This window comes from Zophobas morio, unplaced genomic scaffold (assembly GCF_036711695.1).
Source record: "Zophobas morio isolate AGI-343-1 ecotype UQ-CSIRO unplaced genomic scaffold, CSIRO_AGI_Zmor_V1 ptg000005l, whole genome shotgun sequence".
NCBI lineage: Eukaryota > Metazoa > Arthropoda > Insecta > Coleoptera > Tenebrionidae > Zophobas > Zophobas morio.
In genome coordinates this window covers 6,288,101-6,301,394 of record NW_026972110.1, presented here as the reverse complement: position 1 = coordinate 6,301,394, position 13,294 = coordinate 6,288,101, and the positions used below count along the sequence as shown (strand labels likewise).

Below are 13,294 nucleotides of genomic sequence, written 5' to 3'. Positions count from 1 at the left end.
ACTTGCCCAAATCATGGATATATCGTATGTACCACTGCGTTCACAAAGCATTTTAGTTACAGTCGTAGGAACGCTGATCACATAATATTATAGTAAATCGCTTACACTTTGAGATGAAAAATAATTTATTTTGCTACTCATGTATAAAATCTGCACCTATGTCAGCCAATTTGCTGCTCAATTATCCTTTTAGCTGACCAATTATTCTTTCTGCAGGCATTTACTTGCCGCTCCAATACTTGATTAGTTTATCAAAGTCTCCAATTTTACTAACCATTGTTTGATGTTACCAATAATTTAATTGCAGTTGCAAAAATATCTCGTTGATCGATCATTTTATTAGCTGAAATATTATGCGAATAAAAATTTTAATTGCTGCCAAAAAAAATTATTGCCATAAAAAATATGAATGTGAGGATGAATCACAGGTAAAAACTCATCATATTTTGTACATTTTGGGTAGAATTTATTCGGCAAAGTGTTGAGATAACGTATCAATTTTTTGGGGAAAATAAACATATTTATTTTGATTAACAATTTACCATGCTTACAATGACTTTAAAACGTTTGCAAAATTTCAAAGTATTCAGTTTTGCAATTCTTGATTTAATCAATAAAATTAATTGACTCAGTCATTAATTTTTTTGAGCCACCTCTTAAGCAAATCTAAAAAATATGAATGAAATGATAAATCACAAGTACAAACTCATCATATTTTGTACATTTTAGATAGAATTTATTCAGCAAAATTTTGGGGTGATGTCATCAATTTTTTAGGGGGATGAGCAAATACATTTTGATAAAAAAATTACCATGCTTATGATAACTTTAAAACATCTCCAAGATTTCAAAGCATTCGGTTTTGTAGTTCCTGAATAAATCAATAAAATAAATTCACGCATTCATTTTTTAGTCACCCTGTATATGCAAATCCCAAAAATAAGAATGAAATCACAAGTACAGACTCATCATATTTTGTACATTTTAGGTAGGATTTATTCGGCAAACTTTTGAGCTGACGTCATCAATTTTTTGGAAGGGATAAGTAAATATATTTTGGTTAAAAATTTATAATGCTTATCATAACTATAAACCATCTGCAAGATTTCAAAGTATTCGGTGTAGCAGATGCCAAATTAAATTGCAAAATGTTGTTTCATAATTTTGAATTTTTTTCAAAAATCTGGACGTTTCGGGTAAAAACTCAATACGGAGTTGTGGCGGCACAATAATACGTAGTGTAAGCGAGGAAAGATAAGCCTCCTCAGTAGTCTAATGGTTAGGGCACCCACCCGGCAAGCGGTAAATGTGCGGTTCGATTCCCACCGGAGGAGCAACATTTTTCTTCGCTTATCTACAGAGTCATAAACTATATGTGTAGGACTATGTTATTTCATACAATTTAAAACCAGTTTACTATGTGCAATTTTGAAGTGACGTCATCACAATATTGGTGGGGATGACTAGACAAATTTTGGGTAGCGTTTTACCATCTACATGATATTCCTAACACAATACAAAATTTCACAACAATCGGCCGAGTACTTCCGGAGATTATCTGTCCAATAAAAATCCGAGACGGCAGATAGACAGACGGAAACGGGAGAACTATCGTCTTCGTCCTCTAGGGATCATGAAAGGTCGAGAAAACGTAAAAGTAGAGAGTCGACCGACGGACTTGATTACAATACTTCCTTTCCTTACGCTTGGGAAGTAAAAAGGGGCCAATTTTCATTTGTCTACAACTACAGCAAATGTTGATATTGCGTTGCGTGAACGTTGGGTATGAAATTTGTACATCCAAAAATGTTTCTTGTAGATTTGTAAAAAAAAAAAAATAGTAATTTCTCAACTAATTCTTATATTTTTTATAAGATGAACTTACTGATTAATTGATGATTCTCTCGAATTTACGTTTTGGTTGTATGTTGTACGTATCAAATTGTATCAAAACGATGATTGTCTGCTAACTTCATTAGAAGTTATTAGTCCGACCAAAGAAATCTTTTAGCTCATCAAATAGACTTTAATTTATCTTAAATAATATAATAATAAAATAAAAATAAACTTAATCAGGGACAGTGGCTACGGTCCCGTCTGTTTCGTTTTATTTGGGTCACCCTGTATAAACACATATACATTGTTGTATATTAGGGTAGCGCAAAAAATCCGACTATTTTTTTGTGTTGAGCTGCCTGTAAAAATATGTTAGTTTGTCATGTTTTAAGACCCTTCTCCAAAGGAGAGATCAAAAAAAATTTTTTTAAGAGGTCGCTCCAAATTTTTAAAAAGCTCCCAAATCGTCAAAAATTGGTTTTATTTTTGTTTAATTTTGTTTTTTTTTTTCGTTACGATAATATTTTATAGACAAAAAAAAAACAATAAGTCCCAAATTTTTAGCTCAAAATATGAATTGTTAAAGGTCGCGCATAATTTTTTTTAATTTACAAGAGCATTTTTATGTAAACAATTACAACATTTTAACAACATTTAAATAAACTTTGTTATGAATTCTGAAAACTAATTATAAATTTATACAATTTTAAAGCTTACTTAAAGATTAATTTTCTTTATTTTTCATTTAAAGTACTTATTATATTAATTTTATTTTTATTGAGATATAATTTACAATAAAAAATGATAAAGACTTGAAAGAAAACTTAAAAATTCAAAATAACAATTAACAATCATACTATAATTTTAATTTGCTAAATATCGAGTTATTAACAAACTATATTTCCAGCATTGTGTTTGATTTTTTTTCCATTTCGTGGTGTATATTCATCGATTATCTTTCTAATTAAAAGGTAAAGCATTCATTGAAGTTTAATATAAAAATTAAAAAGTCGCTCGAAAACATCTAAGGCAATGCTCTTGTAAATTATAAAAAATTATGAACGACTTTTAAAAATTAATATTTTGAACTAAAAATTTGGGAAACTTTTTTTTTCGTCTATAAAATATTACCGTAACGAGAAAAACAAAATTAAACAAAAAGAAAATAAATTTTTGACGATTTGGGCACTTTTTAAAAATTTGGAGCGACCTCATAAACATTTTTTTTGAGCTGTCATACGATAATTCTACATGTTGCTCTTCGAAAATCGTGTGAACACAATATAACGATATTTGTAATTTTTACCTAATGAGTTGAATACATTTAACTTATTTTCCGTTTCACACAGATGTACAAAGCAAAACTTGGGATAATTCAAAAATTTGTGGAAAATTCCAAATTGACAATTTCAAATTGCCACGGTCTGAACCTAGAAAAGGTTGTCTGGTTATTAACTAGGGCCATAAAAGCCTTCGTTTAGAAAATATACGTGAACAACATTCGTACTTAATTTTCGAAGCAGATTTCAGCAAGGGAACTCAAACCCTGTAATAAATTTCTGATCAAAATGAATTTTATATTAATCAATTTAGCTAGAATTAAGTTTTAATTAAAATAAGAAATGGACTTTAGAAAAGCATGGAAGATCCAAAAAATTCAAATATTTTATTCTGAAATGAAGTTGTTAAAAACAAGTAAAACTAAATATGGATCGGGTAAAGCCGGAGTGATTGTAATAATAATAATATGTTGACGATGTAATATAAAATGGTCTTATCTTGCTAAAATAATAAAAAATGAAAGCAGCCAGTCGCCCAATCGACTCGATTACAATACTTCCTTAGAATCGGTTTGACTAAACACTTATCAGAGTTGTGTCAGAGTGCAAAACCCCACTTTTGATATTTATATAATATTAACTATGATCTTGTGGCGATTTTTTTCTTATTGTTGTTATTTTTTATAGGGTGTAAGAGCGGTCATTGCCGAATCATTCGAGCGCATTCATCGTTCAAACTTGGTTGGCATGGGTATCATTCCTCTCCAATTCTTAGCTGATGAGACTGCTGAAACTCTCGGCTTAACAGGGAAGGAAGTTTATAATATAGAAATACCAGCTGAATTGAAACCAGGACAAAATATTAAGATTTCGACAAATACTGGCAAAACATTCGATGTTTTGCTGAGATTTGATACTGAAGTGGATTTATTGTTTTACAAACATGGAGGTATATTGAATTATATGATCAGAAAGATCGTGGCGTAATTACAAGTCGATGTCGGTTTACCAAAGCAATGTTAAAGGTAATATATTTTTTTAAACATAAACGAAGTTCGTACTATACTTAATTAGTTGCACCGTTCAGTTGCTTTTAATCCGGTACCAAGGTAATAAAATTACTTAGTTTTATAAGCAATATGTAAGCTCAATTTTTTCGTTGTTGAGGGTTTTACTGCGATTGTCTGTTTTGTGTGGGCTTATTTACTTAGTTGTTATATATTTTTAACAATGTTATACTTTTATATGGCCATAATAAACACAGTTCTTAAAACAATACTGTATTGAATGACTTAATCTACAAACAACCTAGAAGCATTGAAAAAATAGACATATAAATAATTTATATGATAAAATCTTTTAAGCATTGTATGATGAAGCTGAAACGTTGCCACCATGACCGGTCCAGTTGGTGTGGACAAATGCACCTTCTTTACCAAGCACCTCGTAGGTATGTGCCCCAAAGTAATCTCGCTGGGCTTGCAGAAGATTGGCTGGAAGACGTTCTGAACGATATCCATCATAAAACGCCAAAGCCGTGCTTAAAGCGGGGGTTGGGATACCTACAAGAATGTTACGTATGAACAATTACTGCAAAAGAAAATCTGAACGTACCTAAAGTAATTGCTGTAGACACAACATTCCTCCAGCTTGTTTGCGACTTTGTAATCGCATTCAGGAAAAACGGTGCCAGAAGTAGTGATCGAAGATTAGGATCTTTATCAAATGCTTGCTTGATCTGTCCCAAAAACACTGACCTAATAATACATCCACCTCTCCACATCAAAGCGATGGAACCATAATCCAAATCCCAGTTGTGAACTTGGGCGGCTTCACGTAACAGCATGAAGCCTTGTGCGTATGATACTATTTTGCTAGCGTAGAGAGCCTGTTGATGTTATTTGTACTGTATAAGTAATTATTTTAAAACAAGAGGTACCTGGCGGAGATCTTCCAAAAATTGTTTTTTGTCTCCTGAAAACTGTACTGAGGGACCAGGAAGTATCTTGCTGGCGGTTTGTCGTTCGGTTTTAAGAGCGGATAAGCATCGGCTGAAAACTGCTTCACCAATTAAAGTCACTGGAATGCCATAATTCAAGGCGGCGATGGCTGTCCATTTGCCGGTTCCTTTTTGGCCTGCAGTGTCTCTGATTTTGGGTAGAAGATATTGACCTGAAGAGAGAAGAATGTGTAAACAAGAGACTATACATATTGTTTGTACTTAGTAATATTTTTTAATTTTTTTAATGACTCACGCAGGAACTACATTACATAATGGCTACCAAACTATAACGATTTATCTCCACCAAACTATAATGACAGAATCTTTACTGATAAACATGTCCTAAAATGCAAGATAGGCTTAAGATGACGACATTGTTTTAAAATATAGTTTTGGTACATAACGTATTTCATCTTAAGAATGGTTGAAAAAAATGACCAAAGATACATTCCATGTTATCAATTTTTCATTTATTTTGGTATAACATTAAAAAAAATCTTAGTTCTCACATCTATCAACTATACATCTAAAATCCAAACTAAATTATATAAAAAAAGCTGTCCAAGGGATCTATTTTTCAGGTATTAAGAGATACAACACAAACTTTGGCAACTTATTTTTGGCATTATTAAAATTATTAAGGAGTTCAACAATCCAGGTTAACACACCTACGGTTTATCTTCTACAGAGGTGGAAAACAATATTCGGTTTACATCTTGTTGCTTTCAGAGATTTCCATACAATTGCTGCTTTTCAAGGTTAATGAAGACATTAACTGGTAATTATTGCTTTGCAAAGGTTACGTCCAATAAAATACACCAAGTAACCAAATAGGTAATAACGTCAGTGAAAACTATTTAAAATCATGCTAAATTCTCCATATCTTATGTCAATGCAATCTATTATGTATAGTATTTATTTGCATAACAAAAACTGTAATGATGTTTATGTTTATCAGTAGTAAATTCAAAATCCTCTAAACATCAACACTCATTTGGTTCAAACAAATATTCAGAAATCGTTTTGTATTTTGTAGAATTCGCATTTACATAGCGTACCTTTAACAAACACGAGATAAAAGTAATAGTTTCTATGTACCCGAGTGATAGAATCCTTGGTGTAACCCTGACCTAACTTCACCAACGTACAAATGAATATAACCGGTTGTTTATTAATTAAACTAGTTATTATTCATACATGTTACTCTATAAATCATCCAGTTTCGTAGGGGTACGTTTCTCCAGAAATGCCAAAAAGGTCATTTCCAAAAATGTTTCCAATTTTAGTTCGTTTTAAAACTTAATTTTCAAGTGGTTTCAACATTTTACAGATTTTCTCATATTGTGCGCACAGCGCATTTGTGTCGTGAGCAACAAACGACACAGTCGATAACATGGACAAAAAAAATATTTACATATTTTTCTGCAGTTTTGATAAGATAATCCACGAATCACCGAAACCGGAAAAATATACTCTTTGATGACGTTAAAATAAAATTAATTGATTCCAAACTTTTTTTTCGCCTCCGTGTATTGATTTTATTATTTGGTGTTTTTTAAATTCGAAATTTTAACAAGAACGCCAAAAGATATTCTTGGAGGTCAATATTTATGCTGTGTCTATTGTACAATTAATACTACAAGTTAAAAAATGACTCATCATGTTTACTTCCAAGGTTACTATACACATTTTTTGTTAAGGTGCTACAAAGTCCCAATAAGAGAAACAAAGGAAGGATGACCACAGAATCTCTGTGTTCTTAGTGTGGTAACAAGTCCCACCATGGTGACAAAAAATATACTGATTTTGCAGTCGCTTTAAAAATTAATAATAATTTAACTAGTGTAGATCGTGTCAAAAAGTAACAAAATATAAGAGATAGAGACATAACTTCGCACCGTATACCATGTCCTCCATTCGATTTTCTATAAATGCCCAATTACCTTTACCTGTAACAAAGCCATGGTTATTTATGATGTTTTTAGATCTCTTATGGAAAAATGTATTTCAGTCGCGTCTACTGGCACTTCTAAATTTAGTTAACGAATCATACAGGAGGTCAAACAATCAAACAAAATCAAGTGTACATAAAAACTTAATAGTGCTGAATCATTAAACTATGGTATGTCAAGAATATTTCTTATCGCATTATCTAATGATTAAAAACAGTTTATCATGATTTCAGCTAATTATATGCGCATTTTTTTGTTCTTTATACAATTAATTTAAGTTTATAAGACCGCCGGCTTATTTCAGTTCTCATTTTTACTAAACATTTTCATTACTCATACGGGATGGTATATTTAATAAATAATTTATATTCCTTAGTTTTGTATTCTTAAAAACATGAATTTATACTTAAAAGGTGTCAAATTAAATCAAAACGAAGCTATATTATGTACGTTGATCAAGAGAACGTATATAAAGGTGTTTGATATCAAGATATTAATCAATTTCCATCACATGTCCTATTAAAAAAAAGTCGTCTTTCCCCACTCAAATCCAAAGTTTTATTATTAATATTATGGCATCCCTAAATGGCTAGCATTATTTTGTGAATTCCCTAGTGCATAATCTTATTACCACACAGGTGGTAATTCAATTAAACTTATTTATTAGCTGCATTTAGTTAAAAAATTGAATAACTTATATTTCAATAGCAATTTTTTGTAACTAGGTAAAGTAAAAAACAAATAAAAAGTTTGAATGTTACACTTTCTAACACATGCATTTATGAAAAAAGTTACAAATGCTTCGATCTATTACACACGGTGATTAAATTAAAAATGTTTTGCATTTATTTTTAAAATGTCTTTCGACATTAAACAGTATTCTTAATATTTCACTGAAATGTATTTTTTTTTTGTTCTTTCCCACTATACAAAAATCAAAGCTGGTAATACAACTTGGGCTTAAAAAGCAATCAATAGCTTGGATATTTTCAAACTTGCTGCTAAAAATTTATATACCTACATTACGGATCCAACACTCGAAGGAAACACTTTTTTGTGTGAGGATAAATGTTGTTTTAAAGTTTGTTGAATAGTCAACTCGGTCGAAATCCCATAAATATCAGTCTAAATCTAAACCAAACCTTGGTTCAAATTATCGCTAGACATTATAAATGACTAATTCAGTTTAAATTTGGCGTCTGGTATTTTTGTTATCCCCTACGATTAGTCATAAACTAATAAGATCAGTTTATTGATATGACCGAAAAAAAGTTGTCTAGTAAACCATGAAATTTACTTTTAAAATAACGTTGACATTTGTTATTTGACCCTTTAATTGAGTTACTTGACCGTAAATATCAAACCGGTTAACACAAATACTGATTGCCAACTCACATATTATATTTTATTACCTTTCAAAAGTTGATATATTTTTTTCTCGATTACGTGATGATACATGTCGCTTTGGTCACAATGTCACAATTTTTGTTGTCAATAACATAGTATATCCCATTGCCTACTTGGATACTATGATTATTTAAAAACAACTCTGTTACTTGATTTTTAAGAAGTTAATACGTCATTGGAATAAAAATATAGACGTTATTTGTTTTTCAACAAAAATGAGTGTAGTACTATTTTCTTTTACTTTCACCTCGCCTAATAACTCAAGTAATGTCAATATGTATAAATAAATAAAAAAAGCATTGAAAATATATTTCAGTGATAATGATTTTTTTTTTAATATCTCATGTTTCAGCAAGCACTGTTTTAACTTATCTCTCACATGCCTCTCAAAGCTTTGTCATTTTTATATTCTTAAATTTAAAAATTGCTTCCACTTAAAATTCTTACTAACCGTCAGCATCTTTGTATCTCAAGATATCTTTGGTAATATCAATGAGAAAACTGTCCAATTCTCCTTTATTCCATTCAGCAAAAGTATCAGCCATCGTCGCCTGGTCAATTCCGATGGCTTGCATCAGATGATAAATTTCTCCAATGAGTTGCATATCTCCATACTCAATACCATTGTGAACCATCTTGACAAAATGGCCAGCACCATCACTACCAACCCAATCACAGCAAGGCTGCCCATCGGTTTTTGCGGCAGTACTTTGGAAAATATCTTTAATATAAGGCCACGCTTCTTTGTTTCCTCCTGGCATCAAACTTGGTCCATATCTGGCACCATCTTCACCTCCTGAGACGCCTGCTCCAACAAACCTAAGACCCTTGGCTTGCAATTCTTTGTGTCGCCTTTGTGAGTCAGTATATTCAGAGTTTCCGCCATCAATAATAATATCTTCTTTTTCAAGATGAGGAACCAACTGATCAATGAAACTATCTACAGCAGCTCCAGCTTTTACTAGCAACATAACTCGTCTGGGAGTTTTTAGTTTTGATATAAGATCTGGGATTGATTCAGCGCCGAGAATGCTTTTTCCTTTTGCTTCATTAGCCAAAAATGCATGAACTTTTTCAATTGATCGATTGAAGGCTACTACAGTGAAGCCATGGTCTGCCATGTTTAGGATCAGGTTTTGACCCATTACGGCCAAACCGATTAAACCAATGTCTCCTTTCCTGTAAAATTGGAAACATTCATCTTAGTAACAATTAAATTACATTTCTAAGGTGGTTTGGTAATAGCCTACATTTATTTGATTCAACCTTCAGATTAGTGTAATAATTTAGCAAATGCCCCACTTTTACTTTTTCACCTTTATATTCTTTTTTATTTGTTTCCATGGAGGTAACATTTTAAAAATGCGTAGGTTAATGACAGTGCTGACATAATTTTAAAATTGTGAATCAAAATGCCGGGAATCCGGGAAACGTTAATCACCATGCAATTAAGTTATACATAGTGAATGTTTAGAAGTTGCAATATCGTAAAAATACACTTCAATTTTCATAATTTTCCCTCAGGTGATCTTATCGCTACAGCAGCACCCCTCCCCGATAATGATGTAGCAAAAAAAGGACCAATGAGAAACAATCAAAATATTAACCTATTTTCAAAAAGCAGAAAAGTTGCCATTACAAAATTTGAAAAAATATATTACCCTTGGGCCATCTCGACTGCAGTAATTATCACTACAAGCTAAAAAAAAATGGAATAATAATGTGGAATGCACTTGTGCACACGCGTCGCGGGTTCGACAGCTGAATGCAAACTAAAAACGTTTTAGAGTTTCGTTAATTGTTAAAAGTAAGCAAATCAAAGGAATCGCGTTGTTGCCCCTCTATCCTCTATCTTTAGTGGTTATGGAAAGTCACATTGAGCGCAACATTGAAGGTCAATGATAATAGAGTACGTGGATGATTGGTGATATCACGATTACCATCATCAAAAAACGGTTCACAACGTGCATAACGTGCTTGAGGCATGTTTGGAGAAATGACATTTGTCTAGGATAGTGTTCGGCAACCTGGAATGCAGTCGAGTGAAATGTGTGTTATACATACCTACATCAGTGATCCTACATCTCATACGCGACTGATGCGTTTTCGGTTAAAATGCAGTATGTTTTATATAGGGTATAGACACTTTATAGGCAATTTTACTTGTGCTTTGACAGATTGGAACGTAATTAAAAAAAAACAACTATCCCTTACTGTACCAGCTACTTTCTTCTCAAGCCTGGTCTCCCCTAGATAACTTTAAGGATGTCAATAATGCATGCTCTTTTTTTAATACTTTGAATGACATTTTCGATGCTGCTATTCCAAAATTTGCAGCCAATGCTAACACTATAGTCGCAGATATCCTCCTTGGTGGATAATAAATATTAATTTAAACTTAAAATCCTACTATACTACAAAAAATTCAAACGTTTTAAAACAGACGATTCTCTTAACAAGTTCAAACATTTTAGATCACTGTAAAAGTCAAATCAAATCGGCCTATGGACAATACCTAAATGCAGCGCAAAACTCTATATCTGCAGATCCTAAGAAACTTAGGACATTTATTCGTAATGAAAAAGGACATAGTAGAATTCCTGGAGATATGAGTTACAATGATACCAATTTGTCTACTCCATATGAAATTGTCAATACTTTCAACAACTTTTTTAGCTCTACAAATGTCTTGTGCCGTCCCAGTAAGGTGCAATCGGTAACTACCAGTCTCTCTAGTATTCTAATTTCCCTTACACTTTTAACTGACGATGAAATCTTGCATGTTTTAAGACGATCCAAAAACTCATTCACAGCCGCCCTTGATGGTATCCCAAGTTTCATTTTGAAGGATTGTGCTCATGCTTTTGTTAAACCTTTTTTCCAAAATCCATAATACATAAGCGTATTTATTTCCAAGTTAAAAGTTTAATATCCCTTGAACAACATAGTTTTGTGGAAAAGCGATCTACCATCACAAATTTAGCCTACTTCAATTAATTTGTGTCGGAAGCACTAGATCGAAAAAGCCAAGTGGACGTTAGATATACCGATTTTCAAAAAGTTTTTGACCAAATCGACCACTACATTCTCTTAAACCAATTACATCATTATGGTTTCACTCAGTCTTTGTTGTCACTTCTGGAATCTTATTTATTTAACAGAGTACAATTTGTTAAACACTGCAATTTTCACTCTTCAAATTTCTCTTCTACTTCCGGTGTGCCCCAAGGGTCTAACCTAGGTCCGATTTTGTTCCTTTTATTTATTAATGACATAGTTGACAAAATTCATTGTGAAAAGTTATTATATGCTGATGACATGAAACTCTTCTTTGAAATAAAATCAGTTGATGATTGTTTAGCTTTGCAAAATGTTTTAGATCAATTATTGGAATGGTGAAAGAAAAATCGTTTAACACTTAATATATCCAAATGTAACGTTATGTCTTTCACAAGGTAAAAAGAATTGTATCAGCATAATTATGTCTTGAATGGGGTACCGGTAAATTGTGTTGATTCATTCAGAGACCTTGGTATCTTATTTGACCAGAAATTTTACTTCGTGGATCATATCTCAGGTATCTTAGTTAAATCATGTTTTCATTTTTAGAAATTGTAAAGATTTCTCAGATATATCGGTTTTAATCCTTCTCTTCTGCTCGCTTATAAGGTCCAGGCTGGATACGATATAATGGTTATCCTCCTAGAGGCTTTGATCACACGGGCACAGGTGAACTTGGCACCGAGCCTAATCCGTCATAAAATAAACACGCCAATTCGGCACCAGCAATTTCAGGTAATTTTAAAAACTACCCTTTGACGCTAGGCCAACTCGACACCAACCACCCGCTTCAGGTAGTTCATGAATGAACCGGAAGATGAATTGCAACAACTTAAAAACGGTATCTTACTACTATACTACTACGAATTCGTCAAACTCGTATCGCAAAATTTGTAATTATTAATAATAAAATTAATTGTATATAAAATAAATCAGTGTATCTAAGTATTTTGCATTTAATAAAAAGTATTTCATCTAGTTTTCAATTATTACACAGGCCTGCAACAAAAAACGTGTCTTAACTTTGACAGGCTGTTGGTCTACTGCAGTGGCGTAGCAATCAAAATACGGGTCTGTGTTCTACGACACTGTGGGGCTCCTAATGAACAGCGAAATAAAAATTATTTAACAATACGAGCACATACGTATAATGAGTAAAGTATGAGTAGGTATATTGCAATTAGGGATTTTATTAAAATCATTCTACCTGAAACACTGAATTAAAAAAACAAAATACAATAACTACCTAAATACATATAATTAAAATATATATTAGAAATTAAATTGCCCATTTTTTTTATCTCAAAATTGTTTTTTCTTGCTTTCCAATGGGCACAAGTTGATACAAGATTTGACACATCTAAGCTTCTAGCAATTTGATTTTCAATTGAGATAATAGCCAGTAAAGATAATTTGCATTGGCCCACTGTGTTTCTTAAAAAAAATTTAGCCATTTTTAATTTCGAAAAAGATATTTCCGCTGAAGCCATCGAAAGAAAAATGAAACATCTGTGATAATTTCACTGAAACTAGTGCAGGTACTAGGTATTCATTCTGTAATAAATTTCCGGTCCAGTGTTTTTTCTACTTAAAAAATTGGTCGAAAGTTATTTCGACAGAACTTCCTTCGCCCTGTGATGAGGTCATCAACATTTTTGCAAAGAAATAGATATCACTTTGGGTAGGTGTAGTGTAATACTAATGATAACAGTATTGTACTTCGAAATTTTTAGGAAAACAGAGTAAGCTGTTCCTGA

The 13,294-nt window shown here is 32.1% G+C and overlaps 2 protein-coding genes across 2 annotated transcripts in view; one reads left to right on the top strand and one right to left on the bottom strand.

Annotated features, from left to right (window-relative positions):
• Positions 1-4,392, top strand: part of LOC135122511 (cytoplasmic aconitate hydratase-like) — a 47,539-nt gene extending 43,147 nt beyond the window's left edge. The window contains exon 12 of the mRNA XM_064046734.1: positions 3,804-4,392. Coding sequence (XP_063902804.1) covers positions 3,804-4,103 — 300 coding nt within the window. The 3' untranslated portion in view covers positions 4,104-4,392. The remainder of the gene's footprint in view (positions 1-3,803) is intronic.
• LOC135122515 (6-phosphogluconate dehydrogenase, decarboxylating) lies at positions 4,381-10,452 on the bottom strand. Its single transcript, XM_064046737.1, has 5 exons — positions 10,139-10,452; positions 8,929-9,656; positions 5,056-5,288; positions 4,731-5,004; positions 4,381-4,678 (listed from the first exon to the last, which is right to left on the bottom strand). The coding sequence occupies exons 1-5, from the start codon at positions 10,147-10,149 to the stop codon at positions 4,476-4,478; spliced, it is 1,449 nt and encodes a 482-aa protein (XP_063902807.1). The 5' UTR covers positions 10,150-10,452; the 3' UTR covers positions 4,381-4,475.
• Between the last annotated feature and the right edge of the window lie 2,842 nt (positions 10,453-13,294).

What these genes read in the sequence shown, in the direction of transcription:
- LOC135122515 (XM_064046737.1), bottom strand. An exon ending in TTTTGGAAGATCTCCGCCAG is followed by an intron (nt 5,005 to 5,055) that starts GTACCTCTTGTT and finishes TAACATCAACAG; the next exon opens with GCTCTCTACGCTAGCAAAAT. An exon ending in GTCTACAGCAATTACTTTAG is followed by an intron (nt 4,679 to 4,730) that starts GTACGTTCAGAT and finishes ACATTCTTGTAG; the next exon opens with GTATCCCAACCCCCGCTTTA.